Source organism: Ceratotherium simum, chromosome 23 (assembly GCF_057802395.1).
Source record: "Ceratotherium simum simum isolate JZ-2026a chromosome 23, ASM5780239v1, whole genome shotgun sequence".
NCBI classification, from domain to species: Eukaryota; Metazoa; Chordata; class Mammalia; order Perissodactyla; family Rhinocerotidae; genus Ceratotherium; species Ceratotherium simum.
Window position 1 is genome coordinate 3,840,770 of NC_141922.1, and position 27,915 is coordinate 3,868,684.

General features: G+C 38.5%; 1 protein-coding gene across 7 annotated transcripts in view; it reads left to right on the forward strand.

Annotated features, from left to right (window-relative positions):
• The window catches only part of PTK2 (protein tyrosine kinase 2), a 282,896-nt gene that overhangs the window by 120,993 nt on the left and 133,988 nt on the right, over positions 1-27,915 (forward strand). For all 7 annotated transcript variants that reach the window (XR_015555941.1, XM_087447406.1, XM_087447405.1 and 4 more), the window contains 3 exons: positions 2,661-2,748; positions 17,513-17,592; positions 20,284-20,346. Coding sequence is in view for 6 of the 7 variants with exons in the window: in XM_087447406.1 (XP_087303532.1) it covers positions 2,661-2,748; positions 17,513-17,592; positions 20,284-20,346 (231 nt within the window). In the remaining variant the exon portion in view is untranslated. The remainder of the gene's footprint in view (positions 1-2,660; positions 2,749-17,512; positions 17,593-20,283; positions 20,347-27,915) is intronic.

Below are 27,915 nucleotides of genomic sequence, written 5' to 3' on the forward strand. Positions count from 1 at the left end.
ATGTGCAGGGTCCCACATCATCTGCCACCTCCTGATCCCACCTCTCTCTGAAGCCCTTCTATTCACTGTCCTCACTCAGTGGGCTCAAGTTGCATTTGCCTTCCCAAGCATCCTCCAGCCTCAGGGCCTTTACACACTCTCTTCCCTCTGATCAGAACTCTCTTTCCTGCACATAAGTACATAATTCCCTTCCTCACTTCCTTTAGATCTGGGTTCAAATGTCACTGAATCGGAGTATCCTTCACTGACTACCCTTTATAAAACAATACTTCATCGTTTATTATTCCCCTTACCTTGCTTGTTGGTCTTTATAACATTTACTACCACCTCACAGATATTTGTTTATTTGCTGTCTGACTTCCACCATAAAAATAGAAATTTTTTGAGAGTCTGCACTTTACCTGTTTTGTTCACTGATGTATTCCCAACTCCCGGAACTGTGCCTGGTACATGATTGGTGGTGAAATAAATATTTGTTGAGTAATTACTAATGTAATAAGTAAACCTTAAAGACCATTATTATTATGTGCCAGTGGCAGTTCTAGGAGTTTTGTGTTTACTAACTCATTTATTTCTCCCAACAACCTTATGAGGAAATTGAGGCACAGAGAGGTGATGTGACAGTGAATAAGTGATGGAGCCAGAATTCTCGTGTAGGCCATCTTAATGCAGAGCCCCTGTTCTTTCTGCTTCTCATAGTGTTGTTGCTGATTAAAAGAAGTCATCTGGGTAAAATGCTTATCACAATTTTCTGTCACTAAGTGTTAGTTGATATTCATCATTAACGTCAGGATGCTGGATATTAAGAGCATGGATGTGGAGCCAGGCTGCCAAATGTTTGATTTTTGGACCTGTCTCTTATCATTAAAATGGGATAACATTAATACTGAAAGCCTCTTGTGTCTTGTTTAATTCTGGAGCATACAGTCTTGGAACTGATTGCTTCTTCTTGCTGAGCATCATTTTCCTAGTCTGCTAAGTATGAATAATTACACTTCTGTTCTCTGATTGTTATGTTGTTTAAGAGAAATAGTGCATATAAGGTGCCTGGTAAGTTCTAAATTAAAATAAATGAAATCCATTATGCTTCTACAAATAATTGTACAATGTCGAATATCTGCAGTAGGTTATTGAACTCCTTCTGAGAGTAAAATTAAAATGGAACCTCATTGTTTGGTAGTTGTATATTTTAATAAGACGGACATTTAAAAGTCTCAGCAGAACTTGTGTATGTGTATCTTACATTTTTTCCACCCTTAACTGAACCAAAAGAACTGTATTGGTTACTTGCGTTTTTTTCCTTGTAAGCCTATGACATTTTTTAAAAGATCAATTAATAAGACTTTTAGAAAAAATAGATATCTCTATAACCTTTGGGTAGGCAAATAGGAAGGACTGCATAAAAGTTACAAACTTTCTTCTTCAAAAGATAACATTAAAATGAAAGATGTTTAAAATAATTTTTAGAAGATACCTTTAAGAGAGTGAAAGGCAAGCTGTAGAGTGGGAGAGGGTATTCACTAAGTAACAAAGGCCTCACGTCCAGAATACATCAGGAATACCTACAGATCAGGTGGGGGTGGGGGAGGCAGACAAGCCAATAGGAAAAAAGGGGCAAAAACTTAACAGACACTTCACAAAGAAGATAGCCAAAATGGCCAATTTTCATATGATGAAGTGCCCAGTCTCGTTACTCATCAAGGAAATGCCAGTTAAAACCACTGTATTCTATTGCAGTAAATATCAGAGTGACTAAAATGAAAAAGTTAGAAATACCAAGTAGAGGTGAGGATATAGAGGAACCAGAACACCCCATGCTGCTGGTTGGGGTGTAAATTGGTACAACTTCTTTGGCTTACTGTTTGGTAATATCTGCTAAAGTTGATGTGTGTATGATCCAGTGATTCTACTCCTGGTGTATACCCATATACCCAACAGAAGTGTGTACCTATGTTCACCAAAAGACATGCATGAGAGTGTTCATATGAGTAGACACACGTGCGTGCACACAGAATAAGAAAGATACAGGGAGAGCATTCTGATGAAATTTGTTTTGATCATTCTTGAACCTTGGCTTCCTGAGCAAATAAATTACCTTTTTGTGCTTAGAGGAAGAAAAAAAGAGTGTTCATAGAAGCATTATTGCTAATAACTAAAAAGTAGAAATAATTCAAATGGCTGTCAACCACAATGTGGGTGAATAATTGTGGTGTATCATACAGTGCAACCCTTTTCAGATATGAGCAAACTTCAGCTACTAGATATGGATGAATCCCACAAGCATATTGGTGAATGAAAAAAGCCAGACAGAAAAGAGAACATACCGTGTGATTCCATGCATGTAAAATTAGCCTTTGGGGGAAGTATAAGGTGGTGCTGCCCCTGGCTGGTGGTGGAGAATGACTGTAGGGCTGGGATGTCTTCTCATCATGCTCTGTGTCCTTGCAGAATCATTGAGCTGTACACACTTATCTGCATGTTTTTGTGCTGGAAAATAAAAAAAGTTATGTTTAAAAATTAGTTGATTATATTTTAACTTACTTTTTAAATAATATTTCAGAGTAGTTGGCTATACCATACACAATAATATTGTAATTGTAGACTATGAATTGAGAGAATTACTTATTTCTAATTGTTCTATTTTGTGAATTATTTTTTAGATATGAATTGAGAATTCGTTATTTGCCAAAAGGATTTCTAAACCAGTTTACTGAGGACAAGCCAACTCTGAATTTCTTCTATCAACAGGTATAGGAGGGTGCTTTAATATACTTTTTTTTTTGTTTCTTTGAGTCCTGTTTATTACATGGTTTTATTTTAGAATTAGATTGAACCTAACATTTGGGAGAATATAAATTTGTCACTGTATGGCAATGAGAATCTTTTAACCAATGGGAAATTATGAATTTTTAACTCTGTGAATTTTTGTATGCTTGGGCAAATCTTAAAAGATACTTCTTTTGTGTGGAGACAGTAAATCCGAAGTGACACAACCATTGTTCTGTCTTTAGTTCAAGCATAATTATCATGCCTGAAGATCAACAAATTTGTCAGATGTAGAATTTATTATCAGAGCCAGCTACACCCATATGATCTCAATAGCAATTTGCATAATAAAGCCAGAATTGACTTTTTTACACCAAGAGTAGCTTACTTTTTACCCCTAATGTATTAGTTAGGCAATAAGTATATATGGCTTAAATGAACCAACACAATTGTATGACCAAATAAATGTTACTTGTTAGTATTAGTGAAGAGTGCCAAAAAAAATGTTTAATGAATATCAGGGAGACATTTGTACATACAATTTTGCAGTTAAATGCATTTAGTAGTTTTTTATTTTAATAAAAATATGCACTAAATGTCTACTCTGGGTCAAGAATGCAGAAATAAATGACATAATCTGCATATTTAAATTCCTCAGGCTAGTGGAGGATTTCCTGTAAACAGTTACTTTGTGTTCAGTCCTATGCTGTTGGTAAACACGATCGATGTGACCACGCATAGGAGGGTCTGCTAACCCAGCGGGGGTTTGGAATCAAGGTGGCTCCCCTAGAAAGTGTCATTTGAAACCATCAAAAACATGGTGCATTTAAATCTGAGCTAAAGTGGTTTGAGAAGAAACAGGTGAGAGAGATAGGCACCACATCATGTAATGAGAATATTTTAGATTTTCTCCTGCAGATTATTGGGAGCCATTTAAAGAATTTTATTAGTGGATGTCTTGAAAAGAATTTTTTTTAAAATAAGACCACCCTTACGTGATGGCAGTACTGGGGATAGATTGGGTCTTAAAATGGCTACAAGCAAGTTTGGATGCTCTGCAGCCGTTTAGGCAAGAAATTAGAAAGATATAAGGTAAAACACTTTGGTAGTCAGCAAATTTAGTGGATGGATTTGATAGGACTCAGAGACAACTAAAATGGAGCATGAAAAAAAGAAGAGGCCTGTTGCATCAGTCCAGCACCTAGTGTCAAGAAAGAGAAAATGTGGGTTAGATTCAGAAGGAGGGAGGTAAGATGGGAGGTTGTTTTATTTCGAGATAACTGGATATTCCTGCTTATAAGATCTGCACTGTGAGACAGGCAGTGAAGGGAGTTTCCAGTATTGGGGTCTGTTCTCTTGTCATGTAGGAAATGTCAGGTGTCAGGGGAGGGACTTGTGGAAACTTGTGAAGATTTTCCATAATACAGAGTTGAATGGAGAGGGAGTGACGTTCGGCAAAATGAGAAGAGAGAAGTTGTGTGTAGATTCCAGCAGAGATTGCTGGAGGCCTACTCATACTGCAAAAATGATTTCCAGCTTACACACTGCTTCTCATGTACGTTGTTACACCTCATCCTTTAGCAGTCTGGTGAGCTTCATATTTTAGTGAAGGAGGTGACGGGAGAGTTTAGTTAACTGACATGTTTATATTGTATTTTTCTCTTTTGTAGATGATCTGTATCACTATTGGCATAATTTCTTTGAAAAAATCCACCCGCTGAGGAAAATCTATGACTATGTTAGTGACATTGATTTCCAGAATGCCTAATACAGGCCTAAATAGCTCAGTTATTCCTTTTGATAATTTCTGGGCTGACCTAAAAGTCTGCAATTTTTTTGTTCCTTTCACACTGTTACTAGGTTGTCCTAGTTTTCCCTTTTGGAAGACCTTGCTTCTATCTATATGATTGAAAGTTAGTACTGCACATACCAGTGTATCCCAGATTTTCTCTTCCTAGTAGGATGTATCTTACTGCAGTGTTTGTAGTCTTTATAAAACCTGAGAGAATGTGAAGTGTTATGAGTATGCATGGTGTAGTGTGCCTGTTCTGCATTTAGCAGCTCTGTGATTCTACGTACTTCGCCGAGTCTCTTCGCACGTAATTGTTTCATCTACTAAAATATAGATATGTAATACCTATCCCATAGGATCATTATGTTGATTAAATGAGATAAAATTGTCTACCATATCACTGCCCAGTAATTATTTGAATTTCAGTCTATACACAGTACCAGGCTTATGAGGATTCAGCATTTATCATTTGCATATCATGATACAAGTATGAGTGTGAACCTTCCAGCCCCTCCTCCTCACCTTCTGCTTTCATTCATTTCTACAGTTCTCTTCTTCACCCTATCCTCTTTTTAATTTTTTGAAATTGTTAAATCATGTACATTTTTAGAAAGTCCAGAAAATATTCTAAAATATCACTTAAATTATCTCTATCCTAATAATTACTTTCATTTTGTGTATGCTTTTATAATATTCTACCAAATACCTATATTTTAAAAGAAATACAGGGCCGGCCCCGTGGCTTAGCGGTTAGGTGCGTGCGCTCCGCTGCCGGCGGCCCGGGTTCGGATCCCGGGTGCGCACCGAGGCGCCGCTCCTCCAGCCATGCTGAGGCCGGGTCCCGCGTACAGCGGCTGGAGCGATGTGCGGCTATGACAGACAGCTATGTACTGGGGCTTTGGGGGAAAAATAAATAAATAAAATCTTTAAAAGAAATACAGTGTAGTTCTAGCTAGTAATGCCTCTTTCCCGTGTTGATTGCCAGTGTCACTTCTTATCCATGCCACTATCTCAGGCTTAAGTGACAGTATTGGAGGGAGGGAAAGTAGTGCTGAAACTACAAAGAGGAGGGAGGGAAGAAGGAACATGCTATGATTTGTCAGAACTAATGAATTGGCAAGTATACGAAGAGCTTTAAGTATGTTCATATCCTTCAGATTTGTATGTGGCACCGTTGACATTGACGGTTTTGTAAGGAGAAAATAATTGAATATTGGCAGTTTCTTATGATTTGAACTAATAATTCTACTTCTAGGTATTCTAAAGAAATAAGATTTACACATGTGTGTGGTATGTACAAGGATGCTCCTGGGAACATTACAGTGGCAAAAAGGAAATTGGAGGCATTGCAAATGTCTGTCAATAAGAAGTTGGTTAAATAAATTCTACTGAGTTTCAAATCTATGTGTCTGTCATAATGAGTGAAGTACAATTCAGTTCATGGATATGGAAGGTATTACATTAAATGCTGTTGTTTAAAACAGGCCATGTATAAAACATGTATAATACAATTCCATTTATGTGAAAAAAATGTATATATGCATTTTTTTTACCTAATTTGACAAGAAAGTTTGGAAAACAGTATTTTTCCATTGCTGCTTTGGCAAGTAATCATATATTTATTTGGCTTCTTGTGATACCCATTCACTGCAGAATCTGTTCTACATGTGTGGAAATTCCAGAACTGTTATACGTGATCCATATGTTATCCTACACAGGCAGTACTCAACTTGGGAACAGATTTAATTCCGATGTTGAAAAATCAGTTAGGAATTCAGAACTTTCTCCTATTTAAACACACACTCCAAAAACAAAAAAAAGGCATGAGTAAAAAATTGGCCCTTCAGCTATTTATGGCCAAAGTCTATTTAACGGAGAATGTAGCTGAAATATTTTGAAAGAACTTTTGTGTGAAAATTTTTACTGAATCCTGAGATAAATTATTTTATAGTGGCCTCAGAATTTGATGACACTCATTCTTTAATTTAAAAAATTTTTAATGTTTGATCCAAATACATAAGATGTATACATATACATTCGTATATTTTCACTGAACTCCAAGCTAAATCGATCCATTTTTAAGGGGCTCAGAATTTGATGACACTGATTCTTCTTAATTGTTTAGCTCTTGTAACATTGATGCATGTATTCTTCTGAGGGGTGTGATACTTAATAATAAAATGAATACCTATGACCCTCCTGCCCAGATGAAGAGAACATACCTGATGTTTCCCAGTCCCATGTCCCTGTGATCCACTCCCCTCCCTACCCTTTCACTCCTGGCAGGTGACCATTGTCCTGGTATTGGGTATTGATCATTCTCTTGCTTACTTTTGTTTGCTGGTTGTCACGTTTTACAACGTATGTGTGCATTTTTCAGTTCTGGCCTTAGAGTAAAAGCTGACACTAGTTCTTCCCTGAGCCCTCTGCATTCCGTCATTGGCATCTTGGTTTTTTGTTCATTTGTTTCGCAACTCATAGAAGCATTCCAGAAGATTTTATTTAAAATCTTCCCGAAGATTTTAAGAAAATATTTTATTCAGCATTTGTAGTTGTTTTCATTGAGCAGATTGGTCAGGACATTTGGTCCACTGTGTTGGTAGAAATGGAAGTGATTATATGGGGATTTAAAAATTTATCCCTTTTGGTTCATTTCTAAAATAATTTTGCTTTGTGGTTAGAGACTGTGGTTCATTTGATACTCGTTGTTCAAACTTTGTTTATATTTGTTTCATCATCTTGCACATACTGAGATTTTGTCAGTTCCAATTTTGCTTAAGTAGAATGTATCTTCTCTAATTGTTCAGTGCAGAGCACAATAAATACCCATTAATTCAAGATTGTTAATTATGTTGTTCAGATCTTCTCTGTTGCTCGTGTTGTTTTTTCCTGCTTGAAAGATAGTGTTGCTGGGTACAAAAGTCAGAGTAAGTGTTATTTTCTCTCAGAACTTTGATGGTATTTTCTACTGTGTTTGATTTTTATTGTTGCTATTGAGAAGTTGGCTTTTGTTCTTTCTTTGTAGGTGACCTGTCTTTTCTCTCTGGATGGCTTTAAGACCTTTTCTTTCTTTCTTTCTTTCTTTTTTTTTTTTAGGAAGATTGGCCCTGCGTTAACATCTGTTGCCAATCTTCCTCTTTTTCTCCCCAAAGCCCCAGTACATAGTTGTGTATCATAGTTGTAGAGTTGTAGCTCTTCTGTGTGGGACGCCGCCTCAGCATGGCTTGATGAGCAGTGAGTAGGTCCGCGCCCAGGATCCAAACTGGCAAACCCCAGGCTGCCGAAATTGAACGTGCAAACTTAACTGCTGCGCCACCAGGCCAGCCCCAAGACCTTTTCTTCGTCTTCAGTATTTTGCAGTTTTGTTACAAACTAGGTGTGGATTTCCACTTAATTTTTCCTGTTTGATCCACGTTGTGCAGCCTGTACCTATGGATGCGTGTCTTTTTCCTCAGTTCCAGAAATGTCCTAGTTGATATCTACTCAGATATTGCCTTTTCTCCATTCTTTGTTATTCCTTTTGGGATTTCAGTTTAGGTCTACGTTAGAACTTCTTGGTCTGTCCGTCCATATCTCTTAACTTCTCTTTTCTGTTTTTATCTCTTTATCTCTCTGGGATCTGTCATTCAGATAAATCTGTCAGATCCCCAGCTCTCCTCAGCTGTGACCAATTTGATGTGTAGTGCTTTTGTTGAGTTTTTATTTATTATTTAGTTTTTAGTTTTTAGTTTTATCTTCCACCTCTTTTTTGTAAATCTGCCAGGCCATCTTTTATGGCCATTGTTATTTACTAAGTTTCCTGCCTTTCATTTCTTTATCATTTCATATAAAGTTGATGTCTCGATTCTGAATCTGAAGTCCCTGGCCTTTCCTTCTGTTGGTGGTGGCTTACACTGACTCTTGTTCAGTGACATGTTTCCTTCTGTGTTTGTTATGAGCTGTTATTTTGTTGAACTTCACCTGTGGGAATCTTGAGGGTCTAGATTGGGGAATAGTGAACACTCCTTAGTGTTATCTATTATTATTTCTGTTTTAGAAGAATCAGTATTTTTATTGTTTTGACTCTTTTATCAGGTAGAAATAAAAGAATTATGTTTAGATTCTTTCTACTGCCACTCCCATTCCATGAAAGAGAGAGAACTTATAGTAAACTACCTTAATTTTATTATTCCTTATTTTGAAATTTTGTCCCATACCCACTATTCGTTATGCCCCTTGTTTCGGATGATGTCATGAGGAAGACAACATGTCAGTGGACATATTGAGTATTGGGTTACTGGTTGGAGATTATTCTATGGATGCACCTAGTTTCATTTAAAGATGTCCTGGGGTCTCCAGTGGTGGAGTGGTTGAGTTTGGCCTGTTCCACTTTGGCAGCCTGGGTTCACGGGTTCAGATCCTGGGTGCGGACCTATGCCACTTGTCAGCCACTCTGTGGCCACAACCCACATATAAAAAAGTAGAAGAGGGGCTGGCCTTGTGGCGTGGCAGTTAAGTGCTTGCGCTCCGCTGCTGGCGGCCGGGGTTTGGATCCTGGGCACACACCAATGCACCTCTTGTCAGGCCATGTTGTGGTGGCGTCCCATATAAAGTAGAGGAAGATGGGTACAGATGTTAGCCCAGGGCCAATCTTCCTCAGCAAAAAGAGGAGGATTGGCGTGGAAGTTAGCTCAGGGCGGATCTTCCTCACAAAAAATAAATAAATAAAAACTTAAAAAAAAAAAAAGTGGAGGAAGACTGGCACAGATGTTAGCTCAGGGCGAATCTTCCTCAGCAAAAATAAATAAATAAAGATGTCCTAAATGTGACTACCTAAGTGTGAGATATTGCAAATGATTCACTAAATGTTTTTGACCCGTTTTAGGATATTCTGAAAGATATTAATCAGCACACTCTAAAAATAAACCAGAATCTTGTTATAACCCTGTTCACTGTGAGCAGGAGTCTATAAAAATGAGTTTTGATGCTAAAGCTAATGGCTCATTCTAAAGCAACAGCAGTGTGTTTCACCCTGAAATCAGAGTTCTCCTTTGCCGTGTAACGTTTCAGTCCTCTTTGTCTCTCTGAACTTTCATTTGTTAGAGGTGTATTTGATGACAACCTTTTGCAAATAGTGGTGGTCATTAGTTTGAAGGGCTGCGTCCATGTTTAGTTAAGCAGTTGTCACATTAACTAGCTTTGCATTGGTGATGCTGAACTTGTATAGAAACCATTTGGCGCTATTGCAGTTTTCAGCTCTTAAGATGCCTGGATTGGCATGAAATTGTCATTGTTTTCTCCAACAGATATTTTAAGATTTAAAATGAATATGTCTGGGGCCAGCCTGGTGGCGTAGCGGTTAAGTTTGCACACTCTGCTGCCGCAGCCTGGGGTTCACAGGTTTGGATCCCAGGCGCAGACCTACACCTTGCTTATCAAGCCATGCTTTGGCAGGCGTCCCACATATAAAGTAGAGGAAGATGGGCATGGATGTTAGCACAGGGCCAATCTTCCTCAGCAAAAAGAGGAGGATTGGCAACAGATGTTAGCTCAGAACTAGTCTTCCTCACCAAAAAAAATAATAAAATAAATTTAAAAAAAAATAGTATATCCATCTGTTGTGTCCTAAAAAACATTAAATGTAACATACTTGTGGTTTATTTGACAAAAAGAGTTCCAGTAGGAAGTTGAAGAAGATACTGAGTCCAGAACCATAACTTAACCCTATGATAGAGACTCTAAACTTGCCTATAGAAATATGTGAGGCACGAGGGCATGCTATTTCTTGTTGATCAATCTTTCTATTATTTTTATTCTAATTTTTTATTTTTCTCAGTTTTTATTCAGATCATTGTGTTATATGAAATAGATTTCTTTATCTGTATTTTCTTACCTTAAAGCTTTCTGTCAGTTAAAACATTTGAAATGGCAGCTCCAAGTGGGAAATTCTAGTTTAAAACCTGACATTTTCAATGTGGGAATTATCAGCTGTCCTTTTCCAGAAAGAAGGTAAATTAAATATAGGTCTGTCTGACTTATTAGAAGGTATATAAATATATTTTTTGGTGAGGAATATTAGCCCTGAGCTAACATCTGTTGCCAATCTTCCTCTTTTTGCTGAGGAAGACTGGCTCTGGGCTAACATCCATGCCCATCTTCCTCTACTTTATATGTGGGATGCCTGCCACAGCATGGCTTGATAAGCAGTGCATTGGTTCGCGCTCAGGACCCGAACCCATGAACCCCAGGCCGCTGAAGTAGAGCGCACGAACTTAACCACTACGCCACTGACCCGGCCCCTAGAAGGTATATTTTTTATATTTCTTTAATGGATTTAATAATGTACATTTCTTCTTTTTCCCCTCCAGTATGTTTTTGATGATTCAAGAAGCACTCATGTTCTTGAGGACTTAGGTAAACTCTGTCATGTGTATACTATTCAAGCCATATTTCTTGATCATCCTTCTGTATAAAAGACTTTAGAAATGAGAAGGCAGAAATGGTCATTTTCTAACAGTTTACTGTTCCCTGTTGATATTTTAAATTTGCCTTTAGTCCGCCTCAGGGCCTTTGAGAGACTCTTACTTTGGTAGGAATACTCCTGTCCTGGGGGTCCCCAAAACCATCCTCAAGCTCAGTCATTCATTAGAAGGGTTTACAGGACTCAGAGGTTGTGATATTGGTAGTTATAGTTTATTACGGCAAAAGGATACAGAGGAAAATCAGCAAAGGGAAAAAGTATGTCAGGCGACATCCAGAGGAGACTAAGTGGAAGCTTCCAGGTGTTCCCTTCCAGGGGAGTCACGAGGGACATACTTAATTCCTCCAGCAGTGATGTGTGACAACATGTCACCAATGGGTCACCAACCTGGGACTCCTGCTTGAGCTTGGGTGTTTAAGGTTTTTATTGGGGGTCAGTCTCATAGGCATACAACACCTGTGTGACCTCAGGTATTCACGCTCCAGGACCCAAAGAGAAAGCAGGTGTTCATCATAATCACATGGTTTGCGTAAATTATCTGGTCAGAATGGTACAGTGTGGTCCAAGGCTTCAGGTATGCAAAAGCACTCTTATCAGACAGACCTTTTCAGGAGTTCAGTTCCTGGGAGGCCAAAGGCCAGTCATAAACACAGGCCTTTTTTGGGAATGTGCAGGGTTTGAGCAACCTAGGCCTGCTGAGGTAACATTTTCCTGCGTAACTCCCCTTTCCTTTCCTGGACCTAGATACTTTCTACTCAGTTGTTAGCTCTTAATTTTAAGTGGCATTTTCTATGTAAAGCCTTCCATAGCATCTGTACAGTTCCCATATACAATTTTTAATATTTTAAAATTAGTTTTATTGAGGTATAATTTTACATACAATAAAAATCACCAATTTTAATGTACAATTCAATGAGTTCTGACAAACATATATAGTTAAGAACTTTCCATCACAATCGTGATATAGTACGATGTAAAAACAGGGCAGCTGACATTGGCACAGTACTATTAAGTAGACTACAGACTATATTCAAGTTTCACTAGTTTTTACATGCACTTGTGTGTATTTGTATGTGTGTATTTCTGTGCGATTTTATCACAGGTATAGATGCTTGTAACCACCACCATAATCGAGACATAGAACTGTCCCAGCAACACAAAGAAACTCCCTGTTGCTTTCTAGTCACACCCTTCCCCCTTCCCTGATCCCTGGCGACCATTAATCTCTTCTCTACACTTTGTATTTTAACTGTTGTTATCTATTGTACCCACTAATAGAATGTGCATTCAGTGAGAAGAAACATAAAGTCTTGTCTTCTTCACCATTGTATCCCCAACACAGTAAGCCATGTTTTAGATGCTTAATTTATTCTCTTGAATGGCTTATTAGTGAGAATTAAATTTTAATGCTAGTGTTCTTGATATTCAGAATTTTTTAAGAGATTTATTAGAAGAGGTCAAGAAAAAAATCCAAAAAATAAAGGAACTGTATGCCTTTGGAATTATCAGATTAGTTGTTTATGTGTAAACACTGAACATCAAATCTTTTAAGAAATTGATGTGACTCTTCAGTTACCTCTAGTGTAATTTGTGGTTACTTTTCCATTGTAAATAGACCAGAAGAAAGAAACAGTGGAAACACTTGTTGTCGTACAGGTTTTCTAGCTCTGGTCTTCTCCTTTTATGGTCTGTTCTCAATATAACATTCAGAGCAATCCTTTTCAAGTCAAAATTTACCCACCATTACGTCTCTAAGTTTCACGTATATGTTTTATTCACTGCTGTATCCTGGCACATGGTAGACATTCAGTAAATATTTGTTGAATGAATCAATGAATGAATAACTGTTCAGTGCTACATAAATGACATTGAATTGTGGAAAAAGTGTATGACTCATTAAGATAGTATAATACTTTATTTTTTTTTATACCTTAAGTATACAAGAGAAAAGCTAAGTTTGTTTTAATTGGGAACTGCTATTGAGTTCCTTCATATACAGATACTCCACTCTGATCTGACAAAACTCAGGGAGGAGTTTGACAATTGAGCCAGCAAGGCTCTGAGAGTTCACTTACTGCCTTGGGTTACTCAGGTAGTAAATGGATTTATATATTAAGTCAGTTTCACATTTGTCTGTCCTCAACCCATCTTTACACACACTACCAAGGACATTTGGGTCTAGTTGATAAATTTGTGTAGCTGACAAACTATTCAGAAGAGACCAAAACAAAACATAAAGCACTGAGTTGACATATAGACTAAATTAGGAAGTAATTTAGGATTAATTAGGAAGTAATTTAGGATTAATACTTTCTATTAGAGATGTGAGCGGTTTTTATATTAAAATCCGTGCTTTATTGTATTGCAGAGTAAGATGAAAAAGCTCATGAATATAAATGCAGTACTTGCCCACAGAAGGAAGTCCAAATACATCCTATTTTTTAAGTAGGAAATTGATATCAACATGGAAACAAATTAATTTAAAAAAACAAAAACAACTTTCAGAGGTCTTTTCTGAAACAGTAGTAAGCCATGATATAAAAAGAATAGAATGCAGTGACAGTGGTAGAAGAGCCAGGAGATGCATGTGAAGCCAGTCCGTTAGACCTGGGGGATGCAGGCTGATGAGATGTGGTTCCCACTCATCATGAATCTTCCTTCTAGTATCAAACATCTAAACTAGGAAAGAGTTCACAAGAAGATGTAGCTACACACTGAAGCCTGAGTGGTAGGGGTCCACAGATCTGGTTTTTGAGTCCTAACTTTAACACTTGCTATGTGATCTTGGGTAAATTAACTTTTCTCATCTTTATGTATACAATAGGAAAACTAAAACCTACCTTGAAGAATCATTGTAAAGTTTATAAATAATGTAAAAACATGTAGCATAGTACCTGGCCCCTGGTAGATACTCCTTAAACAGTAGGTAGTTCCTTTGCTATCATCTTTGTTCTTTTTAGGCTTTTTCTAAGGCTGTAAATTGGGGATGATAGTGGTGTCCAACTCACAGTGATGCTGTGAGGATTAAATGAGATATTACTGTAAATCTGCCTCACATGGCGCTGCATGTATTTACTTTAGGCAATTATATATACATAAACACACTTAAATGCTCAATAAATTGCATTTATTTCACAAATGAAAGCAATAAATCCTGCTAGGAGTTAGTAGGAGATGAAAGGTAGTCAAGAAATAGTTTATAAGAAAAATGAACACTGAGTATAAAGAGCCCTGAGTCTTGCAGAAAAATGCCTGAGCACAGCATCAGGGTGTGAACATGCACAGTGGTTTCAGAGAACACCACCTCTCGAGTCTGGAAGACAGGGACAGGCACCGGACCATCGGGGAACTCAACTGGGGTTTGTTCTTCGTCCTCCCACAGAGGGAAGCTGCCACAGGGCTTTCGGGAAGGATGAGGGGAGATGAGGGTCTGTTGTGATGGCTTGTTCCATCTTGGATCAGTACACTTTGCAGAATACATCCATCACTTCAGACCGTGAATGGACTTCAGGCCATGGTCATACAGCTCTGAGAGTCGGGAGGAGTAGATTGGTGCTATAGGAAGAACAACTCTCAGAACTTTTAAGTCACATTTGTAAATAAGGGGATTTTCTATAAAGATTGTTAATTTCCCCTTTTTTCCTTTTTGCAACTAATATGAATTTGGTTTTGATGAATGAAATAAAGCATGTGATTACATTTTCCCACCTGTGAATAGTGTTTAAAAATTATAGTAATTAGTCTTTAAAACTATTTTGTAATGATGCATTTTCCTCAACATATAATGGATATTCTGCTGCGGTTTCTTTGAAGTCTGCACCAGACCATTAACTAAGATCCACTGAATGCTTCAGTTGGAACAACTGCGATATTTCTTTAACTCATATAAATACATCTTGATTTATCTTGTGAGCCTTTATTTTTGTGTTCAATAAGAAACCCACTTATGATACAGAAACTTAGTTTTTAAATTTGGGTTTATTTTTTGTTATATAGGAGAAAGAACCAATTGAAGTGTAAACAAAATGATTCTAGTATTAAAGTTTTTTACTTAATTTAGTGGATTGAGTAATTCAGTTCCATTGAATCAGTCTTAAATGCCTACTACGTGTTAGGAATAGAAATACTATTGCTTGTAAGTCTTACATGGAAAATAACATTTACACACACGAGTACCCAAACCCCAGTTTGATGACTGTTTATTCATTCATTCGTTCATTCATTCAGTCAATAAATATTTATTGACTGCCTAAGTCTAGGTGTAATGCAGAGAATAAAGCAAAGGATTTGAGAGGGAATGGTGTTTAGATCAAAAATAGCAGATGGTTGTCCACTGCTAGATGAGTGGTCATCGCTCCTACCATAAGAGAAGGAATGAGTAGGTGAGTACACATGCACATCGGGTTATAGATTCTTGGTACGTTAAAGAGGGTATTCCCATCTGAAGATTTTTATTTTCTCTGTAAGAAAGAGATGTTGCAGGTTGACTGGAGAAAGTATAAATCAGTGTATTGGCAAACTTGCTAGGCAAGCATTGTTGAATTTCCAGACAGTTTCAGCTGACCGTTCGAGGTTTGTCATCATGAATTTAAAGCAAAGCTTGTACTGTATTTTCTACAGTTGCTTGGCAATAAGCATGGAGAAGGAGATGGGTAGTTTGTTTCAGTATGTGTTGGTTTTTCCAGGCAATTAAAATAAAGGGATAGGGCCGGCCCTGTGGCTTGGTGGTTAAGTGCGCGCACTGCGATGCTGGCGGCCCGGGTTCGGATCCCGGGTGCGCATCGAGGCACCACTTCTCCGTTCATCCTGAGGCCGAGTCCCACATACAGCAACCAGAAGGATGTGCAGCTACGACACACAACTATCCACTGGGGATTTGGGGGGAAAAAATAAAAATAAATAAAATCTTTAAAAAAAAAAAAAATAAATAAAATAAAATAAAATAAAGGGATAACGGGAGATTGGGGAGTTGGGGGTCTTTGCAAGGTAAGGTCATAATGATGAACTATCCAATATAAGGTAGGCAGTAATTAACTGAGGAGTAGAAATCTTTTGAGCCAGCCCAGGTGGTCTAGTGGTTAAGATTTGGCACTCACACTGTCAGGGCCCAAGTTTGTTTCCCAGTCAGGGAACCATATCACCTATCTGTTGAGTATCATACTTGGCGGCTGCTTGTTGCTGTGATGCTCAAAGTTATGCCAATGGTATTTCAAATACCTTCAGGGTCACCCGTGATGGACAGGTTTCAGCAGAGCTTCCAGACTAGACAGTCTAGGAAGGATCTGGCTACCCACTTCCCAAAAAATTGGCCATGAAAACCTTATGAATATCAGCGAAACATTGTCTGATATAGCGCCAGAAGGGGAGAGGGTGGCGCAAAAAGACCAGGCCGAGTTCAGCTCTGCCATCCACAGAGTCACTAGGAGTCAGAATCTACTTGACGGCAGTTAAGAACAACAAAAATTTTTTGAGCCAAGTGAACTGACAGGCTAGGAGGTAATAGTTGAAGAGCAGGATCTTTGGAATTTTTTCTAGGGCGGAGGTCAACACACTTTTTCTATAAAGGGCCAGAGAGTAAATATTTTAGGGAGGACAAGAGGCAAAATCAAGGGTGTTATGAAATACTTATATAACAAGAGACAAGACAAATTTCCACAAAGTTTTCTGTATAATGGTTGGCTGCAGTTTTTTGTGATACAGGTCTACTCATGAGAAGAATGGAGTTCCTTTTAGGGGGAGGGATGACATTTCTTTTAATTGAGGTTCAGAATGAGTGCACCCTGTCATCAAAATCAGTTGCAGATGTTGATCTCTCAATGCTAATCCATGAGGAGATGTTAGTATTTCTAACATTTCATCTTTGAAAGTGTTATCACACTGATGGGTACTCTCAGATACTGCTATCAGTCCCTCAGTTAGTTTAGTTGAGCATAATCATTGCTTAGAAGACATTTATAGAATTCTATTAGATTCTTCTCTTTGTATTAGACTTTAAATATATTATTACTTTGCAGATTAATTACTTACAGTAGAGAGGTGGAAGCACTTCATTTGCGGAGTTAAATGGATTTTGAAATATATAAATTTTCTTTGCCTTTGCCTTGAGGTCCACAAAATGCTGCTGGGCCTGTAGTTTGAGTTCAGAAAATATATGCATTGTAAACTGGCATGGGAATGGATATCTCCCTTCTTGTTTTCACTTCTGACAGCGTGGGAAGGGCGTAAAGCAGCCTGACATTCTTGTGATGCAGACAGTTGTTTCTTCAAGTCCCGTCTAAGTGGTCGTAGATTATATAAACTCTTCTTAGTAGGAGATTTTTGTTTCTTTAAATAGTTTTTGGTATTACTCATTTTTATATGCAGCATCTAGCATAATTATTGACACAGCGCATATAAAGTATGCAGAAGGCACCCAGTAAACAGTTATTGAATGAATAAGTCTAAAATGTATTCTTTTAAAGCAGCATTGTTTTTCCCATTCCTTTTTATTGTAGGTGAAGAGCGATTATATGTTAGAGATAGCTGATCAAGTGGACCAGGACATTGCTTTGAAGTTGGGTTGTCTAGAAATACGGTAAGATGATAACTGTACACTGAGGTCTTTATTCATCAATGTTTTCATTATTACTATTTTTTGTTTGTTTGGTGAGGAAGATCAGCCCTGAGCTAACATCCGCTGCCAATCCTCCTCTTTTTTCTGAGGAAGATTGGCCCTGGGCTAATATCCATGCCCATCTTCCTCCACTTTATTTGGGATGCCACCACAGCATGGCTTGACAGGCAGTGTGTTGGTGCACGCCCGGGACCGAACCCGTGAACCCCAGGCCGCTGAAGCGGAGCGCGCACAGTTAACCGTTGTGCCACTGGGCCAGCCCCTGTTTTCATTATTTTTGAAAATTATCCAGGTATTTTCCTTTTCCTTATAAAGATTATTGATAAAATTTGATTAAAAATTTGAAAATATTCTGAACTAGGTTGACATTGCTAATTTTGGAAATCTTAGAATCTTTTAAAATGATGTTTCATTATATTTAAAATGAAATGATTTATAAGAGCATAAGTATGTAAGTAAGTGTAAGATAGTGCTCTCCAATAGAACCTTCTGAGATGATGGAAATATTCTTTATCTGTGTGATCCCATATGCTAGTCATGAGCCAGAGGTACATACTGAGTACTTAAATGTGCCTAGTGCACATTAATTTAAATTTAAATATGAATAGCCACATGTGGCTGGTGACCACTATGTCGGACAACACAGATTTAAAGGGAATGGAAGTCTGAGACTATATTTCTTATTTCTGATAACATTTGTCACCGTTTGTCATATATTATCTTCTATGCCACCATTTTAAATTTTGAATAAAAGAATATTTTACCATTGTCAGGTATAATAGTAATTAAAATTACCTTGGGCTGCTAGTTTAAGATGAGTTGGTTTAACTAGCTAAAATTCGATTATGTATACTTAAAACACTTTGTGATAATTTTCCCCAGAGATACTATTTTTTATATTGCGTAAGGCTGTTAAATAATAGTTCCTACAAGGACCAAAGATTATTAAGTATAACTCTCAACTCTTCATTAAAATTTGTTTTCAGCCTTAATTATATCTCTCTCATTGGTCTCTTCATGTTCCTGCTACCTCTCCCGGCCCTCTTTACAGTTAGCTTAGAAAGCATCCTTGGGCATTCTTTTCCTACTACAAACAGTACTATAATGTATTACCTGGAAAAGGAGTTGGGAAGCATGAGTTCCCATGTGAATGGCAGTGGTTCCTCTCTTGGTTCTAAATGACTTTTTTCCTCCTTCCTGCTCTAGACTCTCCCATGTTATATTTATCCCTCTCTTTTTTATTTTTGTTTGGCGTCAGTGATTCAAGTTTTAGACTCTGAAGGAAAAGCTTGACAAATTAGGCACCCCTCCACACCCTCCCACACCTGAATAGAAAGCAAAAGAACGGGCCGGCCCCGTGGCTTGGTGGTTAAGTGAGCGCGCTCCACTGCTGGCGACCCGGGTTCGGATACCGGGCTCGCACCGACGCGCTGCTTCTCTGGCCATGCTGAGGCCGCGTCCCACATACAGCAACTAGAAGGATGTGCAGCTATGACACACAGCTATCTACTGGGGCTTTGGGGGGAAAAAATAAATAAATAAAATCTTTAAAAAAAAAAAAAAAAGCAAAAGAACAAATTAAGTGATCCTTTGGGGCCATTTTTTATTTTTCATCTAAATCCAGTACATTCCTTTTTAAGTAGGCCAAAGGAAAGAAAAACAGTATTTATATTATTACGGACAGATTTGAAACAAAGTCTTGTTGATTGTACATTCTCCTATAAAATTACTTCAGATGATTTGTAATATCCATGTATCCCAAAGCAGCTCAAGCCAAACCTTGTCTTTTGTGAGATACTGTGTACATGCAGAGAGAATCCCACCCACTCGTGGCAGGTTTTGTAGAAAAAGGACTTGGTTCCAGACCTGAAACTGCTTGAACATGTAACTTGGAATAAAAAGATAAAATGCAGGTTGTAAGCATTCGGAATGGTAGGCAGCACTTATTCTCCGGGAGCCTGACAGGTCTGTCGTGTGGACTAGCCTACTTTGATTCCTGTCTGACACAGTTACCCTTAGTGACACCCACACCTCCACAGGAGGAGGTGTGATGCACACCTGGCCACAGCAGCAGTCTGGTGTCCCTATAGCTGTTCTGCTTGTCTCTGCTCTTTCTTGAGAAAAGATGCAGTACAACAAGTAGTAAATGTAGCTATTCTCTTTTAGAACTGGAATCTTGTTTCTCACATTTATGAAGAGCCAGACCTGCTTCAAATTTTTTTTTTTTTAAAGATTTTATTTATTTATTTTTCCCCTCAAAGCCCCAACGGATAGCTGTATGTCATAGTTGCACAGCCTCTAGTTGCTGTATGTGGGACGCGGCCTCAGCATGGCCCGAGAAGCGGTGGGTCCGGTGCACGCCCGGGATCCGAACCCGGGCCGCCAGCAGCGGAGTGCACTCACCCAACCACTAAGCCACGGGGCCGGCCCCCTGCTTCAAATTAAAAGGGAAAAGGTCTGTGTTAACTGACTTATGCTTTGTTAGGATATAGGAATAATGCTGTGAATCAAATTCTTTCTTTATTCATAATCTATCCAAATGTTTGTGGTTGAGCTGCAAAGTGGTTAGGTACCCCCCTTGCAGTTTTTATTATTTAACAACATAGACGTTCCTTATACATACATATAAATTTATATCTTTCCTGATTTTAGGCGATCATACTGGGAGATGCGGGGCAATGCACTAGAAAAGAAGTCTAACTATGAAGTATTAGAGTAAGTATTACATGTCTAAGCTATACCTGCAAATATTCAGAACTAAATCATTCTTCCAACTGTAGTTTTTATTGGTTTATCTTTACTTAAAATTAAATATTAAATCTGAAACACTACTGTTTCTAAAACTTTTATATCTGGAAAGGGAAAGTTTTATTAAGAAAAGAATTCTTGATGACATTAATTATATAAGCAAACATTTAAATTTGTTGATAAATGTCTTAAAGCCAATAATGTCTATGGTATGTTAACACATACAAAATAAACTTTTTTGTCTCTGTAGATTCAATCATATTTGGATGAAAGTTCTGCTTCTAATTTATATTGAACTCTAGAATTGCCTGTTATTATTTATATTCTCTTTATAAGCTTACTAAGGAATTTTTTTCTTAGTAAAAAAAGTGGAGATATGGGAGTTATTTATTGCTCGTGTATCAGAAAATTTAGAATAACTGAAAACTTTTCCAATAATGAGGTTAATTTGTATATTAGATTGTTATGCCTATAACCTATAAGCCAAGCTAGAGCTTATGTCTTGGGAGACTAGAAGTTCTGCATTTCATCTTTTGAGAATTGATTTAGCAAAAGAGAGTCGATATTTCTTATATCCTAGTAAAACTCAGTTTTATTTTTATTAGCAATGGTGCAACTTTTTGCCGACACTTTCTTTTTCTGACCATATTATTACTGAAATTCTTGTGCTATTTGGAATATGTTGGTAAAATAAAGTGAAAGATTATCCATAACTACTCTACTGTAATAGAGACTTTATGTGGCTTTGGATTTTGTTTGGACTTTCTGGGTCAGTCCGACTACCATCATGCTGTGAAAGTCTAATATCCCACCATTTTTTTTTTTTTTTAAAGATTTTTTAATTTATTTATTCCCCGCCCCCAAAGCCCCAGTAGATAGTTGTACTTCATAGCTGCACATCCTTCTAGTTGCTGTATGTGGGACACGGCCTCAGCGTGGCCAGAGAAGCAGTGCGTCGGTGCGCGCCTGGGATCCGAACCCGGGCTGCCAGCAGCAGAGCGCGCGCACCTAACCGCTAAGCCACGGGGCCGGCCCCCCACCATTTTGAAAACAAGATTTTGCAGAGGAGTTATGGTCATTTAAAAATAAAAGAAATATTTTTGGAAATTAGTTACAAAGCAGGTACAGCCATTTGAAATAATAACTGGTAGACTAGCCATGATGGTTATTTTTTGTAATTACGTGAGTCTCCTTTGTGCCAAGTTGTGACAAGTGAATGAGTATGGCCTAGGCAGTCTGTCCTGTCTCAGTATACTGAAGGCTAATCCATCACTTGATTTCTGAGTGTAATATGTTGGGCTAGCACAAGGCTCTTGACAGTGTGCAGCACATGGTAGACACTCACCAAATACTTGTGATTGTGTGTTTATGAACATGTCTGTCATGCGTGCTGTGCCTCGTAACAGATTACATAAGGACAAAAAGGAATGGTTGGAGTTGAATGAAAAATGTTAGAGATAAACTAGGAAATCTTACTAGGCAGAATTATTTTAAGTAGAATTTTCCCTGCCCTTCAGTTGATGGCATAGAAGTAATGATACCATTAATAAAAAAAAAAGGCAAAACAAAACTATCATTCACTGTGGTTTAGATTTTTGTTTACAATGGACACATTCTTCAGCATGAAAGACTCTTTAGTGCTTAAAATATAGATTATCAGAATTGAAGGAATCATCAAAGGTCTTGTCTTAGATGAATACTGGGTCTGACTTCAGTTCAAAAGCAGGTTCAGGAAAAACAAGAATAGTTTTCCCTGTTTGGTTATTTGATTCGTTGTCTGTTCTTTTGTCCATTTATTTCTTTATTTATTAGTTCATTTAACAAACATTATTGAACATCTGCTGAGTCATTGGCAGCTAAGTGCTGGAGATTCAGAAATTAAGTATACAAAATTTTCATCCTTAGGAAACTTACAGCTAGAAGGGAGACTCACAGAAGTAAAATTAAGCAATAATATAAAATAATGTACTAGGAACTAAAGTAGAAGTTTCTAGAGGGTGTGTGGGGGAGGATGATACCTGATGTCTGAGATGCTTTCTTGGGGAGATGTCATCTACCCTGAGTCTCAGAGGAGTGTGGGCAGATGGGGGTTACTGCGCATTCGTGGAGCCAACCCGGAAAGAGATCAGCATTTGTGAAGGCCCCGAAACGTGGATGATCAGATAACGGCTAGAAAACCATCAGTTCGTTATGAATAGAACGTCTTGCTTAAAGGAGAGAGAGGGGTATGTGTGTACAGGGGCTGGATCATTAACAGTCTAATACAGTCTAATTCAGTCTTCAGAAGGACTTGGTCATTGAGCACTGCTGACTCATTGAACCATTTTAAGCAGGACAGTGATATGAGATTTGTGATTTAGAATTCCATATTCATGAGATTGGAATTTTATTAAAGAAGGTTAAAAATGGAAGCAGGGAACCAAGAAATCGTTGCATCTTTCCTTTCCACTTGAGAAAGAAGGAGGCTCTGTCGTAGACACCATAGCAGTGGCAGTGGAGACAGAGATTACCAGAGTCAGAGTCTGCATGGCCGGCTGGCTGGTTAAATTTGGGTGAAGAAGGCAAGGGAGGAGGAATCCAAGGACTCTTGGTTTTCTGTCCTGGGCCAGCAGGGCTGTCAGTCACAGAAAGAGTTGCATGCTTAAGGGAGAAGAGGATAAGTTGTTTGGGGCATGTTGATTTTCAGTTCTGAGGGAACATTTGTATCTTCTAAATGAAAAAGGAAAGAGAAATGTTGGTTTATTTCATATGTTATAAAGTCACTAATACCAGCAGCATTAAAAATCTCTGATAGTAACCAGTGCCTGGATCTTGGTTTCTAATATCATTCTTAAATAAAACGAACCAGGGCTCCTTGGAAAAATGCATGATTTGAGGGAGGGGAGGGAAAATATAAGATGAGCGTAGAGCATCTTGTAGTGCTAGAAAGGAGGAAGTGCTCAAAAAACCAAACGGTGAGGCTCTGTCAGAGGATTGCAAGAGCCAACTGAAGGAGCTCCCGGTGACTAATCTGGGACAATTTAAGAAACAATAAATAACATAGTTTTAGATTACAGCCCAGAGTATAGAGTAAATGTCCGTGAGTCCATACTAATATAAATAATAAATAATTGAATAAATAAATATGTGGAGGAGAAGTGACAAATCTCCTATACAGAAGAATTCCAAACAGTTTGTGTAGCTGCAGCACCAAAGGAGGCGGAGCATAAAATCTCACCCCTCAAGCATGGGCTATACTTAGTGACTTGTTTCCAGAGAATGGAAAGGGGGTATGGGGAGAAAGTAACTTGACAGTAGGAGAAATCCGACAGACACTACCTTAACCGGGTGATCCAGGTCAGCATCAACAATGGTAAGTCAGGGCCGGCCCGTGGCTTGGCGGTTAAGTGCGTGCGCTGTGCTGCCGGTGGCCCGGGTTCGGATCCCAGGTGCGCACCGACGCACCGCTCCTCTGGCCATGCTGAGGCCGTGTCCCACATACGGCAACTAGAAGGATGTGCAGCTATGACAGACAACTATCTGCTGGGGCTTTGGGGGAAAAATAAATAAATAAAATCTTTAAAAAAAAAAAAACAATGGTAAGTCATGTTGATGGGACGTACCCTTGACAGGATCTGGTGATATGAGAATGGCACTTCACCTCTATTGGCGTCCTCCCGGAAACCCATAACCCCGATCTAATCCTGAGAAAAACAGATAATTTCCAGTTGAGGGACATTTTACAAAATTGGACCAAACTAGTAATCTTCAAAACTGTCGAGATCATCAAAAACAAGGAAAGTCAGAGAAACTGAAACAGCCAAGAGAAGCCTAAGGAGACGTGATGATTACATTGGATCCTGAAACAGAAAAATGACAATAGGGAAAAATTAATGAAATCTGAATAAAGTATAGAGTTTGTTAGTAATAATGTCTCAATATTGATTTATTGGTTGTGACAGATGTACCATAGTAATGCAGGATATTAACAGTGCAGAAACCTGGGTGGGGAGTATTCGAGGATCTCTCTGTACTGTCTTTGCAACTTTTCTGTAAAGTCTAAAACCATTGTAAAATAAAAAATTTATCTCAATTAAAAAAAAAAATGAGGGGCTGGCCCGGTGGCATAGTGGTTAAGTTCATGCGCTCTGCTTCGGCGGCCCGGGGTTCACAGGTTTGGATCCCAGGCACAGACCTATGCACCGCTCATCAAGCCATGCTGTGGCAGGGGTCCCGCATATGAAGGAGAGGAAGATGGGCACGGATATTAGCCCAGGGCCAATCTGCCTCAGCAAAAAAAAAGAGGAGGGGGCCGGCCCTGTGGCTTAGCGGTTAAGTGCCCGAGCTCCGCTACTGGCAGCCCGGGTTCGGATCCCAGGCACGCACCAACGCACCGCTTCTCGGGCCATGCTGAGGCCGTGTCCCACATACAGCAATTAGAAAGATGTGCAACTATGACATACAACTATCTGCTGGGGCTTTGGGGAAAAAAAAGGAGGAGGATTGGTGATGGATGTTAGCCCAGGGCCAGTCTTCCTCAGCAAAAAGAGGAGGATTGGCATGGATGTTAGCTCAGGGCTGATCTTCCTCACAAAAAAAAAAAAGAGAGAGGAGGATTGGCAACAGATGTTAGCTCAGGGCTAATCTTCCTCACACACACATACACACACAAAATGGTGAGAGAACTGAGGAGGCAAAAAGCCAGCGGGTAGTTAGAGATGACGATCTAAACGGTCCAATCCATGGTGAGTAGTCGTGTGAAGTCAGAAGAGGTGGGCTAGGTCAGTGACCTGGGTTGTAAATCGAGGGGCAGAGTTAGAGTCACAGGGTGCTGGGAACAGCTGTGCTCGTCTTCTGGGTCACTGTGGAAGCCTGTCCTGCTGTAGGGACTGGGGAGGGAGAATGGTGTGAGGTGTGTTCTGCCCTGTCTCTGTGAGAGGCCGAGGTAGCAACGTGAGAGAGAACTGAAAGTGTCTGTGAGAGCCAGAGGTGTCGCGGGAGTGAAGTGAGCCAGAGGTACTGTAAGAGGCACAGAGTTACAGGAAAACGAGCCTGAGTGAACTCTCCATAGATAATGCCTTGACATGTTTTTAGCAGCAAGAACGGGCAGTTAAAAGAAAAAAGATGAAGAAGCATGTATTCATCAAGGAGGGGTCGTGGACGGGATGTTTGGAGAGAGGAGGATGTGTTTGAAATGCGAGTCAAAAATTGCGTTAAAGTTGGTGTAAATTTGGTTTATTTTTAGAAATCACAGAAATTGAGGCAACAGGAGAATAGACATATAGAAGAGGACAAACTGGGATATTAGTCAGTGCCTCAGAAACCTCAGAGTTTTCGTGGGGGTCAACAAAATGGAGCATGTGGGAATTACCGTACATCAGTCAGGGCTTGCGGTGGTTATTACCTGCAAACAGGAGAAATAGAGAGAGTGTGATTTTGTCAGTTAGATGCCTTCTTAGAGGATATGGATGAAAAGTTGAATTATCTAGGTTTTTTTGAAACGGCTGTTTTGTTTTAGTTCTTATATATTTATGGTATTTAGGTTAAGTAAACATGGTAGTTAAGGAAAAGAAGGGGGAATTTAAGAGATTTGCAGTTCCAGGATATTGCTGTGCTCATTTTGCTGTACTTCCTTTCTTATAATTCCTGTGCTTTTGCCTCACTGTAGTGAGTCTTTGTAATGGTATAAGTTGTGTGAATTCGCTCCCCTGTCTGTGGATGAGCGGGGGTTTGTGGAGTGGGCTCCTGCAGCACAACATCTGGGTTCAAGTCCTAGTTCACCCTGGACTAGCTCTTCCACTTGCTGACCTGGGGCTGGTAAGCTCTTGGTGTCCGTTTCCAAATCTGTGAAGTGGGGATGGTGTCTACCTACGTATTGGGTTAGCGTGGGGGGTTACGGGGGCTAATCCATGCTGAGAGCTTAGTATGGTGTCCAGCACTGAAAAGGTGTTGCCCGTAATTGTCACTGTGATCATTATCCAGAGGAGAGAGTGATTGTCAATCATGATAAAAACCAAACTGTGTAGAGTTTTCTCGAAGGTATTTTTAAGAAAAAAAATCATATAAAAGAATGTCAGAGTTCTTCTATTAACTCAGTTTTGAGCCCTTTTAAAATAGTTTTTAATTTATTTGTTTAGAAGGGTAATAATATATTCTAGCTGAGAAAATTGAAACTACACTGTCAGGTAGGGAAAAATGTTCCAATCCCATCAGGTAGTGTTAACCACCTTCACAGTCTTCATAAATATTCTTTGAGCCCCCTTTTTAATACACATGTGCACAAGGCAATGCATAGTTTAATATACGAGTAACGATACTAGACATGCATCCTGCTTTTTTGTTCAACTTTATGCCAAAGAGATATTTCCATGTGACTAAATATAAATATACATTAGCATATTATTCCATCAAATTGATGTATAATACTAAATTTAACCAGTCACCTAATGGCAGACATTCAGTTTAATAACAGTATAAGGCAATGTCACCATTTTTTTGTTGTTCGTTTTTGCCTGTCTGATAGGTAACAAATAATAGCTTGTTTTATTTATATTAATTTGATTATTCTTGATATTAAACACCTTCCCATTTATGGGCCATTTTATTTTTCTTTTGTAAATTGGCTGTATTTTTCATCAGTTTTTCTAATATGGTTATGTTTTTTCTTATTAATATTAAGAGGTCTTTGTCATATTAATCTTCTCTGTAGTATTTGTTCTATATGTTCTTTCCCATTTTGTCTTTGTCCTTCAACTATGATTATATGGCTTTTCATCATGAGAAGTTTTTCTTTTTTTAATGTAGTAAAATCTATCAGTTATTTTCATTTTGGTTCTTGAGTTTCAAGACATGATGTTTGTTCTAAAACTTCTGTGGATTCATTTCTATTTTTACATTTCCAAATTTGTCGATTTTTTAAAACGTTATCTTTTTAAATTAACTTTTAGCTTAGTTGCATTATAATCAGAGAGAGTGGTCTGTGTGATAAGAACTTCTTTTGCTTTTGTTGAGACTTTCTTTGTGGACTGGTATAAGATCATTTCCCTCCAGTATCTTATTATGATAAAATTCCAAACATACAAAAAGTTGAAAGAATTATGCAGTGAACACGTGTATCTACCACCTAGATTCTACAGTTATTAACATTTTGCTGTACAGTGAGGCGTCGCTTTAACAATGGGGATATGTTCTGAGAAATGTATTATTAGGTGATTCCATCGTTGTGCGAACATCACAGAGTCTACTTACACAAACCTAGATGGTACAGTCTACTACACACCTCAGCTAGATGTACTAATCTTATGGCACCACTGTCATGTATGCAGTTCATCGTAGACCAAAACGTTATTATGTGATACGTGACGGTATTTGCTTTGTGTGGTCAGTTTTTATAAATGTTTTAGTGTGGTTTAAAAAAATGTGTTTTCTAGTCAAGCTTGTTAATTGTCTGTCTTTACTGGTATTTTGTCTCTTGACATATCAATGATTAAGAGAGGTGTGTATCTCCCTATATAGTAGTGGCTTTGCTGACTTTATCCTGTAGGTCTATTAATTTTT